The sequence below is a fragment of the Lepidochelys kempii genome, chromosome 1, assembly GCF_965140265.1.
Source record: "Lepidochelys kempii isolate rLepKem1 chromosome 1, rLepKem1.hap2, whole genome shotgun sequence".
In the NCBI taxonomy this organism is placed as follows: Eukaryota; Metazoa; Chordata; order Testudines; family Cheloniidae; genus Lepidochelys; species Lepidochelys kempii.
The window spans coordinates 327,245,162-327,260,536 of record NC_133256.1 but is presented as its reverse complement, the minus strand read 5'-3'; the positions used below and the strand labels follow the sequence as shown (position 1 = coordinate 327,260,536).

General features: G+C 42.7%; 1 protein-coding gene across 5 annotated transcripts in view; it reads right to left on the bottom strand.

Moving 5' to 3' along the window:
- The window catches only part of CCDC146 (coiled-coil domain containing 146), a 127,317-nt gene that overhangs the window by 63,795 nt on the left and 48,147 nt on the right, over positions 1-15,375 (bottom strand). The window contains exon 2 of one of the 5 annotated variants that reach the window (XM_073328560.1): positions 3,262-3,308. The exons of the other annotated variants lie outside the window; for them this stretch is intronic. Coding sequence (XP_073184661.1) covers positions 3,262-3,285 — 24 coding nt within the window. The 5' untranslated portion in view covers positions 3,286-3,308. The remainder of the gene's footprint in view (positions 1-3,261; positions 3,309-15,375) is intronic. 5 annotated transcript variants of the gene reach the window in all.

Here is a 15,375-nt window from a genome sequence, read left to right as displayed (position 1 = left end):
CTGGACTGAAATGTGTTCTAGCCCCATTGTAAGGCAAATGCAGTATCCATCAGGGAATTGCACTGTGCAATAATATTTTTAGAAAGATCATACTATGCTTAAGCTATTGTAAGAGCTGTAGCAACAATTTGCAATGTAGCTCATTATCTCTGTGTTTCTGAACCCTAGGTTCACTTCATAAATTATAATATCACTTGACAGAAATTAGAAGCCAGACTGCTAAATGTATTTGCCTAAAGATACAGATAAATGCTTTTTTGAAAATCCACCAGGCACCTAAATACTTTTTTAAACTTTTGTCCCTAGGGCCAGAATCTCATACATACTAGGACTCCTTTGCATTGGTCTGGCCCTGAGGATTCCCTTTTTGCAAAGGGAAATTTCTGGAGATCACAGAGCTGGCATTGCAGCTCTACTCCTCCTTCCTGGCCCCGAGAGCAAGTAGTATGTCCAAGGAAAAGAACATGTGGATGCAGTGTTCCTATGATCCCCAGAAACTGTAATGGCCCTGTGGCAATGGGTAGTCTGACCAGGTAGTAATTTGTAATTCCTAACAGTGGTAATGTGGACACTTAATGTAGGAAATGAAAACTTGTTTCTAAGTTGCTTTACATTTGGTAAGAATTCCAGTGTATAAACAAAACATGTATGGCTAAATCCTGGCAGTACATCAGGAAGCCAGCACAGTTTGGGTAGCAGTGAGGGTAATGGAAGTTGTAGCTGCTCGGAACTTTAATGTAGGAGCCTAGATACATATCCAGAAGACTGTTTTGGCATCCAGGTTTGAAAATATTGGCCTTCATTATATCAGTATGTTTTGAAAAATAAAGAAAAATAAAATGAATAAAGATACAACACTCTAGTTCACATATATTTAAAAGTTGTAAAACAAGGGTAGGAGCTGGTTTAAACAATTTTTCATTAGGTTTCTCAGACTTGCTATTGTCACGTTCCTGTAAAGTGGATGCCTCCAAGACGAGGCTATCCGACTAAACAAGTGGCAGTTTCCTTCTAATTCTTCTAGCAATCTAGTATAATTAAAGGTAGAATCTGGAATCAATTTAGGTCACTTCATTGTATTGGGAGTAGATGATGTCAGGTCTGGAGTTTGGAATATAGGCAGGTCACCTCTCTTAAATTCCTGGGCCTTTCAAAACCTTTAAGTTTCAAATGTACTAATATACATTTTGCTTCTCTTCCTTTTGGTATATACACAACACTTTTCTTTGATTTCCATATGCATTAAACAACAAGACTCTCTCCCATAATTTAAAAAAAATTACCCCAAAAGCAGGGCAAAATAAAATAAATTGTACTTATCCAAATCAAGAATTCGTAGAAAATTGGATTAAAGATTTGGCTGCTAGTGCTGGTTGCTTGGGAGTTTCTTCTCTTTGCTTTCTATATTCCTACACTTCCATAAATGTAACTACATAATAGAAGTATGTATCTTATTACTGTATTTACTTGTATTTTTACTTTCCTATTATATTTATTCTTACCCTCTTATTTTACCTACTTTTTTATTTAATTCTTATTTTTAACTGATTATTAACTTGTAGCTATCTTTTGTATGTAACTTTCTCATTTTGTTACATTTTTATATTATCTCACTCTCTCTCTCAGAAGTCTTGCTCTTATATGAGAGAAGAAAAAGGTAGGACCCAAATTCTGCCTCTTTACTCTCATTGAGTACTCTTATTCTGTGAGAAGTCCTATGAAATAATTGGGCCGAATCACCCCATCCTGTTGTAAGACACATGGAGGAAGGGATTTGGGGAAAAGATATATCTGCAACAATTCTCTTGCTGAGATCCCTCCACAATTTTCCATTGGGAGAGGATGGGTTTTCCATGTGCCCCATGCAGAAACCATGCAAATTAAGGAATCTGTAGGAAATACAGAGCCATAGGGAAAAAGACTTGTGCTTCCACAGCTGCTCTGGACCCCAGCAAACCATCTCCTCCCAGTGCTGGTGCTAGCCCATTAGGGGCCCTAAGCAGGAATAATTAATAGGGGGCCCCCTTGAGCTGTTTGGGGCCCTAAGCAATTGCTTAATCTGCTTATGCTTAACGTCAGCTCTGTTTCTCCCATCCCTGGCACTACAACTTCATTGATGCGATGCAACCAATAACTCTCTCTGCCACAGCTGTTCCTAGGAGCCATGGAAGGAGACTCCATGGAAGAAAGAATATAACCCTAAGATATATTATCTTTTCCAGGTAAGCTTCACAGGGCTGGAGGGAGACACTGTCCATCCTCCCAGCCTGCGAATTCCTGCCTTCAGCTCAACCAATCTCTGTCCCCTCCTCTACTGTGGACCAAGGACCCATGGAGTTTCTTCCATGGGGTTGGGGGAGAAGAGAGAGAAAAACTGTGACATGGAAGTGGCAGACCCTGGGATGGGGACAGCTGCATGCAGATCTCAGTGGGTGATGAACCCACCCAATAGAATTACTTACAGAGTGAAGAATTATTTCATGTGAGCAAAAGTGGCAGAATCTGGCTCTCACTGCATCAGAAGTTAACAGACCCTAACATTTCCTCCAAAAGTTGTATAAAGTTTTCACATCTTCTGTTTTATTGGAAAGAGATTCACTCCTGTGTAGATGGCCAGCACAAGGCATAAAATCATAAGCAGGGGCAGATGTAGCCTCATAATTCAACGGATGCACTATATTAAACTGCTGAGAGGGCACCGACGACCTGCAGCAGCATCCTCCATCCTGGCACCGGAATCCTAATGCTAGCCTGGTGTGGTGGGGAGACCCCAGGGTGGAGGAGGGGTTAGAAACGGAGTCCACCCCACTCTTACCCTGCAGTGGCGGCTCCTGTTCTGCGGAGCTGGGCCCTACTCCCTGCTCCTGCCATTGTGACCTGGCATCTGGGGCTACAGCGCCAGGCAGGTTTGGCAGAGGGGCAGCTCTGGGGGGCGTGGACAGGAGTAAGGGGAGGCGCAAGGTAAAAAGTTTGGGGACCAGTTCTCTAAGATAAAATATTTTGGGGCCTTCCCCCCCACAACACAATAATTAATAAGGGCCCTCTTGAGCAGCTTAATCCTTCACAATAGGGCTTCTGTGACTCAATTATGGTATAATTGACAAGTCTAAGGACTTTGACTTACTCAGTTTCAAGCTTCAGTATTTTTGACTAGCTTCCTCATATTTTTTTTTTAATTTCTTCTTTATGAACTACCCAGCCAGTATGGGCCTCTAGAAACCCTTAATTCAGCCCATCTTCAATCCCATTAGCATCAAGTACCTTGAATACAGAGGGTCTAATCATCCTGTGTCATGTGCACCAGCATCCTGCATGCATGTGAAGCAAAAGATTGAAGTTAAATATAGTATTCGACATAGACAATGATAACAGATATTAACCGTGATCATTATAAAAATGAAATACATGAGGGCTTCCAAGGGAAGGCTTGAATTGAACATTATAAAAATGCCAATGTTCCAGCAAAATAGTGCAGCTAACACATTTCTACTTATTTAGGCAATTATTATAAAATATTTGACATAAATTCTGCAACCTCAACAGAAATAATCACAGTCTCTATCTTTCATTTCTATGCTGCATTTCCTGTAATCATTTATATTTTTAATAACTAACATTTTGACCATTCTTTTAGTTATTTTAAAACATAGAATGATAGTCATAATTTTAAATTGAAATTAACCTTGTTTATTCTTTCATTTCAAACACCTAAAAAGTCACTTCCAACTACAGTCCTTTGTCTCAATATAGGGCACAAGGGCAAAATCCCAAATTATTAACATTTTACAATTTTTCTGTGCTTGGGATTTCAATATAACATTATTTGAGTAGTAAGTAACTCCCTTTATCAATCAGCTGCATAAAGTTTAGAATCTATTTTCTGTGTTCTTTCTTGCTTCTGATGGGTTTGTCTTGCTCCAGGGACTCATTGTTTCGATGTATGAACACAAACACAGACGAATAAGGATGGCTGACAAGTTTTGTGTATCCTTCTAAGCAGAATGTTAATATTCTTCAAAATACAAAACTCCTCAAAAGCGCAGGCACAAAAACAATGGTCATTATTGCACCTGCCTCAGGGAATCCTGCTATGGCTGAAAAAATATTTGACATTCAGTATCAGTCATCTGGGTGCAACAGGAAATGTTAAGTTTAAGTGGGGCAGATGAGCTTGTGGAACTGTAGACCATCCCCTAATATTCAAGGATACGTGAGGAGATGGTTTAGTCTTATGGGTTTAATCAAAGAAGCAAGTTTTGCTCCTTTAAAGGAAACTCATTTTTAGCTCAAGATTCTTACCTCATTGATGGTTATGATGACAACTGATGTTTAGGCAAGAATCAAGCCAGAAACCGAAGCAAGTTATGAGGAAATCTGCCTCAGCTGAACATCATCGAAGTTGAGGATTTTAAGAGATCTGATAGAATTGTATAGCTCATGTTCTTTTTTGGCTCTGTGTTTTGAGGTCAGTAATGTCCTTTAAATGGTGTTGAAAGGTCTGTCTGTTTGTTTGCGACAGGGAAGCCTGGCTGTTTAAAAATAGCCAGAGCTTCGCGAACCAGCTGAGCGGCGGAGAACCAGCTGAGCAGCGGGGACAGCAGAGCAGCTCACAGCAGGAGTTTGCCTGGGAGTTCGCCTGGAGGGAGCCCAGTGAGGCTTACGTCTTGCAAACTGCTCTGAGGAAGCTCGTAGTAGGAAGGTGATATGGAAGGGGGGGGTTCAGCTGTTGTGACCTGCACTGGATGTGCCATGTTTGTCTTTCTTCCACAGGACAGAAGCGACTTTGTCTGTACAAAGTGCAAGCTGGTCTCCATATTGGAAGAGAAGATTGAAGGTCTGGAGCAACAAATAACAACCCTGCGTTGCATACGGGAAACGGAGGATTTTCTGGACAAAACTCAGGATAGGCTTCTAGGGGCACAAAGCTCTACAGATATAGAGCAGGTTGCACAGAGGAGCCAAGAGGCCAGTGAAGAAGCTTGGCGACATGTGACCTCCAGAAGAGGTAAGCGGAATGTCCGGGTTCCAGTAACACAGACACAGGTAACTAACCGCTTTCATGTTCTCTCCACAGGTATCGTTGCGGAGAGTGGACCAGATGATATGTCTGGGGCGAGAAAGCAGAAGGAGACTCCGCTGGTTGGAAGGCATGAGATGCGATGTCCTGAGGTTGGGAGTTCCACAACCACCACTCCCAAGAGGAGAAGGCGGGTGGTGGTGGTCGGGGACTCTCTCCTCCGGGGGACTGAGTCATCTATCTGCCGCCCTGACCGGGAAAACCGAGAAGTCTGCTGCTTGCCAGGGGCTAAGATTCGCGATGTGACGGAGAGACTGCCGAGACTCATCAAGCCCTCGGATCGCTACCCCTTCCTGCTTCTCCACGTGGGCACCAATGATACTGCCAAGAATGACCTTGAGCGGATCACTGCGGACTATGTGGCTCTAGGAAGAAGGATAAAGGAGTTGGAGGCACAAGTGGTGTTCTCGTCCATCCTCCCCGTGGAAGGAAAAGGCCTAGGTAGGGAGCGTTGAATCGTGGAAGTCAACGAATGGCTACGCAGGTGGTGTCGGAGAGAAGGCTTTGGTTTCTTTGACCATGGGATGGTGTTCCATGAAGGAGGAGTGCTGGGCAGAGACGGGCTCCATCTTACGAAGAGAGGGAAGAGCATCTTTGCCAGCAGGCTGGCTAACCTAGTGAGGAGGGCTTTAAACTAGGTTCACCGGGGGAAGGAGACCAAAGCCCTGAGGTAAGTGGGAAAGCGGGATACCGGGAGGAAGCACAGGCAGGAATGTCTGTGAGGGGAGGGCTCCTGCCTCATACTGGGAATGAGGGGCGATCAACAGGTTATCTCAAGTGCTTATATACAAATGCACAAAGCCTTGGAAACAAGCAGGGAGAACTGGAGGTCCTGGTGATGTCAAGGAACTATGACGTGATCGGAATAACAGAGACTTGGTGGGATAACTCACATGACTGGAGTACTGTCATGGATGGTTATAAACTGTTCAGGAAGGACAGGCAGGGCAGAAAAGGTGGGGGAGTAGCACTGTATGTAAGGGAGCAGTATGACTGCTCAGAGCTCCGGTACGAAACTGCAGAAAAACCTGAGTGTCTCTGGATTAAGTTTAGAAGTGTGTGCAACAAGAGTGATGTAGTGGTGGGAGTCTGCTATAGACCACCGGACCAGGGGGATGAGGTGGATGAGGCTTTCTTCCGGCAGCTCGCAGAAGCTACTAGATCGCATGCCCTGATTCTCATGGGTGACTTTAATTTTCCTGATATCTGCTGGGAGAGCAATACAGCGGTGCATAGACAATCCAGGAAGTTTTTGGAAAGCGTAGGGGACAATTTCCTGGTGCAAGTGCTAGAGGAGCCAACTGGGGGGGGCGCTTTTCTTGACCTGCTGCTCACAAACCGGGTAGAATTAGTGGGGGAAGCAAAAGTGGATGGGAATCTGGGAGGCAGTGACCATGAGTTGGTTGAGTTCAGGATCCTGACGCAGGGAAGAAAGGTAAGCAGCAGGATATGGACCCTGGACTTCAGGAAAGCAGACTTCGACTCCCTCAGGGAACAGATGGCCAGGATCCCCTGGGGGACTAACTTGAAGGGGAAAGGAGTCCAGGAGAGCTGGCTGTATTTCAAGGAATCCCTGTTGAGGTTACAGGGACAAACCATCCCAATGAGTCGAAAGAATAGTAAATATGGCAGGCGACCAGCTTGGCTTAATGGTGAAATCCTAGCGGATCTTAAACATAAAAAAGAAGCTTACAAGAAGTGGAAGGTTGGACATATGACCAGGGAAGAGTATAAAAATATTGCTCGGGCATGTAGGAATGTTATCAGGAGGGCCAAATCGCACCTGGAGCTGCAGCTAGCCAGAGATGTCAAGAGTAACAAGAAGGGTTTCTTCAGGTATGTTGGCAACAAGAAGAAAGCCAAGGAATGTGTGGGCCCCTTACTGAATGAGGGAGGCAACCTAGTGACAGAGGATGTGGAAAAAGCTAATGTACTCAATGCTTTTTTTGCCTCTGTTTTCACTAACAAGGCCAGCTCCCAGACTGCTGCGCTGGGCATCACAACATGGGGAAGAGATGGCCAGCCCTCTGTGGAGATAGAGGCGGTTAGGGACTATTTAGAAAAGCTGGACGTGCACAAGTCCATGGGGCCGGACGAGTTGCATCCGAGAGTGCTGAAGGAATTGGCGGCTGTGATTGCAGAGCCACTGGCCATTATCTTTGAAAACTCGTGGCGAACCGGGGAAGTCCCGGATGACTGGAAAAAGGCTAATGTAGTGCCAATCTTTAAAAAAGGGAAGAAGGAAGATCCTGGGAACTACAGGCCAGTCAGCCTCACCTCAGTCCCTGGAAAAATCATGGAGCAGGTCCTCAAAGAATCAATCCTGAAGCACTTGCATGAGAGGAAAGTGATCAGGAACAGCCAGCATGGATTCACCAAGGGAAGGTCATGCCTGACTAATCTAATCGCCTTTTATGATGAGATTACTGGTTCTGTGGATGAAGGGAAAGCAGTGGATGTATTGTTTCTTGACTTTAGCAAAGCTTTTGACACGGTCTCCCACAGTATTCTTGTCAGCAAGTTAAGGAAGTATGGGCTGGATGAATGCACTATAAGGTGGATAGAAAGCTGGCTAGATTGTCGGGCTCAACGGGTAGTGATCAATGGCTCCATGTCTAGTTGGCAGCCGGTATCAAGTGGAGTGCCCCAAGGGTCGGTCCTGGGGCCGGTTTTATTCAATATCTTCATAAATGATCTGGAGGATGGTGTGGATTGCACTCTCAGCAAATTTGCGGATGATACTAAACTGGGAGGAGTGGTAGATACGCTGGAGGGGAGGGATAGGATACAGAAGGACCTAGACCAATTGGAAGATTGGGCCAAAAGGAATCTGATGAGGTTCAATAAGGATAAGTGCAGGGTCCTGCACTTAGGACGGAAGAACCCAATGCACAACTACAGACTAGGGACCGAATGGCTAGGCAGCAGTTCTGCGGAAAAGGACCTAGGGGTGACAGTGGACGAGAAGCTGGATATGAGTCAGCAGTGTGCCCTTGTTGCCAAGAAGGCCAATGGCATTTTGGGATGTATAAGTAGGGGCATAGCGAGCAGATCGAGGGACGTGATCGTTCCCCTCTATTCGACATTGGTGAGGCCTCATCTGGAGTACTGTGTCCAGTTTTGGGCCCCACACTTCAAGAAGGATGTGGATAAATTGGAGAGAGTCCAGCGAAGGGCAACAAAAATGATTAGGGGACTGGAACACATGACTTATGAGGAGAGGCTGAGGGAGCTGGGATTGTTTAGCCTGCAGAAGAGAAGAATGAGGGGGGATTTGATAGCTGCTTTCAACTACCTGAAAGGGGGTTCCAAAGAGGATGGCTCTAGACTGTTCTCAATGGTAGCAGATGACAGAACGAGGAGTAATGGTCTCAAGTTGCAGTGGGGGAGGTTTAGATTGGATATTAGGAAAAACTTTTTCACTAAGAGGGTGGTGAAACACTGGAATGCGTTACCTAGGGAGGTGGTAGAATCTCCTTCCTTCGAAGTTTTTAAGGTCAGGCTTGACAAAGCCCTGGCTGGGATGATTTAACTGGGAATTGGTCCTGCTTTGAGCAGGGGGTTGGACTAGATGACCTTCTGGGGTCCCTTCCAACCCTGATATTCTATGATTCTATGATTCTATGAAAGAATTTCAAACGATTTTACTCTAAATGAGAACCTGAAAGAATAGACACTTATGGCAATATATAAGTGAAAAGAGGAAAAAGGAAATTTCCTGTATTAACCTTGGGCCAAATCCTGAGGTCCTTATTCAGGTCCATGCTGTGCCAGTGATGTTTCAGTAGTGCTCCCTAATGATTTCAATAGGGACTTCTGTTTAAAATTTGATGATATGATCTGGTCCTTAGTTTTTACTCAGTCTTTATTCAGACGACCTCCCACTGAACAGCCAAACTCTGTTCATGTTATTCAAATTAATAGTTCTATTGAACTCAATTGGAATTAACATGGTAGTCAAAAGGAGGAGGATTTGGTTAAGGAAATAAAGGTCTGATTTTCAGAACTGCTGAGCACTCACAACTCCAAATGAAGACTTGTCTCATATGAATTCAATGCAAGTTGTAAAGAGCAGGAAGTTGCAAACAGATATTGTAATACACTGCCAGAACTCTTAAGCTAAGTCCCAAACCTGGCTGAGATAACATGGAGGCCTAATACACTTTATTACACAAGTATCCCATATGCTGTTGAAATTAAGGTATTCAAGTTATTCAGAATGAAGCAGACTTTTTGCCCAAAAGAGTACTTCAAGGTTTAAACAACGTTTAATCTCTACTTTTTACAATATATGGGCCAAATCCTGAGATCCTTATTTACTTAGTCCTTACTCAGACAAACTCCTATGGCAGTCTATACAAACTATACATTGGCTTGGATACCATCTAGCAAATTTGATTTTTTCTTCTTCTTTTGTTAAGTATCTGGTATATACATTATAGGATGGCAAGATTTTTTTAACATTTCATTAGCTTTAACAATATAAATATATTATAAATTAATTAATGGTCATCTGCTCTGAGCCTGCTGTGGACCTATTACTGGGCTAAATGAGGTAGCAGATATGTATTTTAAAGGGACTGTTAAAGAAAACCAGAAGGCAGATGAACAAATGAAAGGTAAAGATGCTATAAAAATACCCATCTTTCTAGTTACAAGTGAGGAAACAGAAGTGATATTTCTTATCCTGCAAAAGACCATTGAAATATAGAAATGCAGGAAAATATCCTCAGCTGCAGGAGAGATTAAACAGCTCACCCACAAAGAAGAAAAAGGATAACAGTACATTTTAAACCTGCGTAGCTGTGTGCTGGCAAGGACACAGACAACTGTTATCTTCAAGAAATATAAACAGCAGTTACACAGCAGCATTATTGCCAATCCGAAGCATTTAAATGTTATGGATCAGGCTGCCTCAAAATCACGAAAATGATTTAAAAAAATCATGATTTTGAAAACAGAATATATTTTGAGTTGCCTTCTCGTTTCTGAGCATTCAGGGTGCACTTGAGTCACATTTTCAAGCATTTCTCCAAAACCATGAGGGCTAGAAACTTACTTTTTTTAAAAAATGAAAGCTGAAATTCTCCCCCCAATCACATGCCTCCAGGATCTGCAGTTTAAAAGAAACACACCAGCCAATGTGAGATCCAAGATGAAATCATAAGCACTGACAACACCGTGGCAGTGAACAACCAGCTCAAAATATTTTTTTAAACTAAAATGTAGAAAAAAATATTTAGAGAAAATTTTTTTTGAGGGGGTGGGGGAAAAAGAGCAACAGAGGAAGGAGCATTGGAACTTTTTTTCAGAAATACCTCCTACATCCTTTTCATCTTAGTCATGAATTAAAAGGCAAGTTAAAAATCTTTTAATTCATAAACAAAGTCACATTATCAAGGTTAAAAGAAGGTTTTCTTGAATAGCTGATGCTGTTTTCTAGTGAACATGAGAATATTAACTCATATGATCACAGCCACCACTCCCAGGAGGAAATGTAGGGTAGTGGTGGTTGGTGACTGTCTTCTGAGGCGGGTGGAGGCACTCATCTGTTGGCCTGACATGGCATCCTGGGAGGTATGCTGCCTGCCAGGGGCCTGTATCCAAAATGTTACAGAGGGATTGTCAAGGATCATCCGGCCATCTGACTACTACCCCATGCTACTCATCCATGTTGGCACTAATGATACTGCAAGATATGACCCTGAGTAGATCAGAAGTGACTACAGGGATCTGGGAGTAAGGAACTGGGGACACAGGTGTGTTCTCCTCAATCCTTCTGGGCAAGGATGGGGCCCAGGCAGAGACAGATGCATCCTGGAAGTGAATGCTTGTCTGCAAGCATATTGTATTACACAACTGGAATATTAGTATAGAAGGGTACAGTTTGCTCAGGAAGGATAGACAGGGAAAAAAAGGAAGCAGGCATTGCCTTACGTATCAAAAATGTGTATACTTGGACTGACTGCCTGGACTGAAGTTGAAAAGGAAATCAGAGACAGACTTGTTGAATGTCTCTGGGTAAGTATAAAAGGGGTAAAAAAAAACCAGGGTGATGCCATAGTAGGGGTCTACCACGGACCACCTAACCAGGAAAAAGTGGTGGATGAGGCTTTTTATAAACAACAAACAAAATCATCCAAAGCACAGGTCTTGATGGTGATGGGGGACTTCAACTACCCAGACATAGAATCATAGGACTGGAAGGGACCTTGAGAGGCCATCTAGTCCAGTTCCCTGCACTCATGGCAGGACTAAGTATTATCTAGACCATTCCTGACAGGTGTTTGTCTAGCCTGTTATTAAAAATCTCCAATGATGGAGATTCCACAGCCTCCCTAGACAATTCATTCCAGTGCTTAACCACCCTGACAGGAAGTTTTTCCTAATGTCCAACCTAAATCTCCCTTGCTGCAATTTAAGCCCATTGCTTCTTGTTCTATCCTCAGAGGTTAAGAAGAACAATACTTCTCCCTCTTCCTTGTAACAACCTTTTATGTCTTCTCTTTTTCAGACTAAACAAACCCATTTTTTTCAATCTTCCCTCATAGGTCATGTTTTCTAGACCTTAATAATTTTTGTTGCTCTTCTATGAACTTTCTCCAATTTGTCCACACCTTACATGACATGTAGTGCCCAGAATTGGACACAATGCTCCAGTTGAGGCCTAATCAGGGCACAGTTGAGTGAAAGAATTATTTCTTGTGTCTTGCTTACAATACTCCTGCTAATGCATCCCAGAATGATGATCACATTTTTTGCAACAGCGTTACACTGTTGACTCATATTTAGCTTGTGGTCCACTATGACCCTCAAATCCCTTTCCACAGTACTTCCTAGGCAGTCATTTCCCATTTTGTATGTGTGCAACTGGTTGTTCCTTCCTTAATGGAGTACTTTGCACTTGACCTTATTGAATTTCATCCTATTTACTTCAGACCATTTTTCCAATTTCTCCAGATCATTTTGAATTTTAATCCTATCCTCCAAAGCTCTTTCAACCCCTCCCAGCTTGGTATCGTCTGCAAACGTTATAAGTGTACTCTCTATGCCATTATCTAAATCATTGATAAAGATATTGAACAGAACTGGACCCAGAACTGATCCCTGTGGGACCCCACTTGATATACCCTTCCAGCATGACTGTGAACCACTGATAACTACTCACTGGGAATGGTTTTCCAATCAGTTTTGCACCCACCTTATAGTAGCTCCATCTAGGTTGATTTTCCCTAGTTTGTTTATGAGAAGGTCATGCAAGACAGTTTCAAAAGCTTTACTAAAGTCAAGATATACCATGTCTACTGCTTCACCCCATCCACAAAGCTTGTTACCCTGTCTGTCATAAATATAAAGGGAAGGGTAAACTCCTTTGAAATCCCTCCTGGCCAGGGGAAAGCTCCTCTCACCTGTAAAGGGTTAAGAAGCTAAAGGTAACCTCGCTGGCACCTGACCAAAATGACCAATGAGGAGACAAGATACTTTCAAAAGCTGGGAGGAGGGAGAGAAACAAAGGGTCTGTGTGTCTGTCTATATTCTGTCTTTGCCGGGGATAGACCAGGAATGGAGTCTTAGAACTTTTAGTAAGTAATCTAGCTAGGTACGTGTTAGATTATGATTTCTTTAAATGGCTGAGAAAAGAACTGTGCTGAATAGAATAACTATTTCTGTCTGTGTATCTTTTTTGTAACTTCAGGTTTTGCCTAGAGGGGTTCTCTATGTTTTGAATCTAATTACCCTGTAAGGTATCTACCATCCTGATTTTACAGGGGGGATTTCTTTATTTCTGTTTACTTCTATTTTTATTAAAAGTCTTCTTGTAAGAAAACTGAATGCTTTTTCATTGTTCTCAGATCCAAGGGTTTGGGTCTGTGGTCACCTATGCAAATTGGTGAGGCTTTTTATCTAACATTTCCCAGGAAAGAGGGGGGTGCAAGTGTTGGGAGGATTGTTCATTGTTCTTAAGATCCAAGGGTCTGGGTCTGTAGTCACCTAGGCAAATTGGTGAGGCTTTTTACCGAATCTTGTCCAGGAAGTGGGGTGCAAGGTTTTGGGAAGTATTTTTGGGGGAAAGACGCGACCACACAGCTCTTCCCCAGTAACCAGTATTAGTTTGGTGGTGGTAGCGGCCAATCCAAGGACAAAGGGTAGAATATTTTGTACCTTGGGGAAGTTTTGACCTAAGCTGGTAAAGATAAGCTTAGGAGGTTTTTCATGCAGGTCCCCACATCTGTACCCTAGAGTTCAGAGTGGGGGAGGAACCTTGACACTGTCAAAGAAAGCTATCAGGTTGGTTTGACACGATTTATTCTTGACAAATCCATGCTGACTGTTACTTATCACCTTATTATCTTCTAGATGTTTGCAAACTGATTGCTTAATTATTTGCTCCATTATCTTTCCTGGTACAGAAGTTAAGCTGACCGGTCTGTAATTCCTGAGGTTGTCCTTATTTCCCTTTTTATAGATTGGCACTATATTTGCTCTTTTCCAGTCTTCTGGAATCTCTCCCGTCTTCCATGACTTTTCAGAGATAATTGCTAATGGCTCAGATATATCCTCAGTCAGCTCCTTGAGTATTCTAGGATGCATTTCATCAGGCCCTGGTGACCTGAAGACATCTAATTTGACTAAGTAATTTTTAACTTGTTCTTTTCCTATTTTAGCCTCTGATCCTACCTTATTTTCACTGGCATTCACTATGTTAAATGTCCAATCACCACCAACCTTCTTGGTGAAAACCAAAACAAAGAAATCATTAAGCACCTCTGCCATTTTCACATTTCCACATCTGTTGGGAAAATGACACATCAGGGCACAGACTATCCAACATGTTCTTGAAATGTATTGGAGACAATTTTTTATTTCAGAAGTTGAGTCCCCCCAAGTGCTGTAAGGCAGTGACTTTGGGAAGTTCTAGCAGAGGTGATTCCACCATGTCCTAGGAAAGAGGGGGTACTATTCATTCTCTCTGTGGTGCAGGCGACCAAGTGCCAGCTCATGCCGAAGCCCCAGGTCAATTCACTTGTATATTAGTATAGATCAAAGTAATTGTTAAATGTGTAAGTGTAGTTGGTGTTTAAACTTCATGAAAACTAATGGGATGTTACATGCATTGTCTCCTGTTATAATGTAATAGCAAACATTTACATTGTGTATACCCCTGTAAATAAATAACCCATCAAGCAAGAAGGAAGCCAGTGGAACGCAAATGAAGAACTTTAACAGAAAAGTACTAACTTCAAAGCAAGTGGTCATTGTGTGTAATGAAAGAAAAGCCCTTGTGGGTAGTGACCCTGTCAGCTTGTTTTCTGTGAGAAGAAACTATAAGAATGGATTCAAGGAAAGATCCTGCATCTCTGGATTCTTTGGACTCTTACAAGGAAGTGAACTAGATGCAAAGCAGAGCTCTCCAGAGACAATCTGAGTACCCTGAAAAGACTTTTGGGAAACTTGGCAATTTATTACACCGTGGCCACCATTTGGATTCACCTGTACATATATTTTACCTGCTTTAACCTCTCAATAACTCTCATTCATTTTTCTTAGCTAATAAACATATAATTAGTTTACTATAGAATTGGCTGCCAAAATTGTCTTTGGTGTAAGATCATAGAATCATAGAACTGGAAGGGACCTCGAGAGGCCATCTAGTCCAGTCCCCTGCACTCAAGGCAGGACTGAGTATTATCTAGACCATCCCTGACAGGTGTTTGTCCAACCTGCTCTTAAAAATCTTCAATGATGGAGATTCCACAACCTACCTAGGCAATTTATTCCAGTGCTTAACCATTCTGACAGTTAGGAAGTTTTTCCTAATGTCCAACCTAAACTCTCCTTTCTGCAATTTAAGCCCATTGCTTCTTGCCCTATCTTCAGAGGTTAAGAAGAACAGTTTTTCTCCCTCCTCCTTGTAACTACCTTTTATGTACTTGAAAACTGTTATCATGTCCCCTCACAGTCTTTTCTTCTCCATATCTGGAGTACCAATTGATCTGGGGTAAGTAACTGGTCTCTTGGAACTGGGAGCAACCTGATATGGTGTGATTTTTGGTTTAGTGACCCTTTATCACAAAGTTCAGTTTGTCTGAGTGGAATGATAGACTGGAGAGTCTGAGGGAACTGTTGGTCACTTCATGGTAAGACTGGTATAGTGATCCAGGAGTTCATATTTGTTACTGGCTTGGTGAAATCTAATTATAGAATACACCACCAGTTTGGGATATCTGCCCTGTTTTCTGACAGTCTGTCCTAAGGTAGGCACTCACATTTGTGAGCCACTCCAGACAGTATGACCT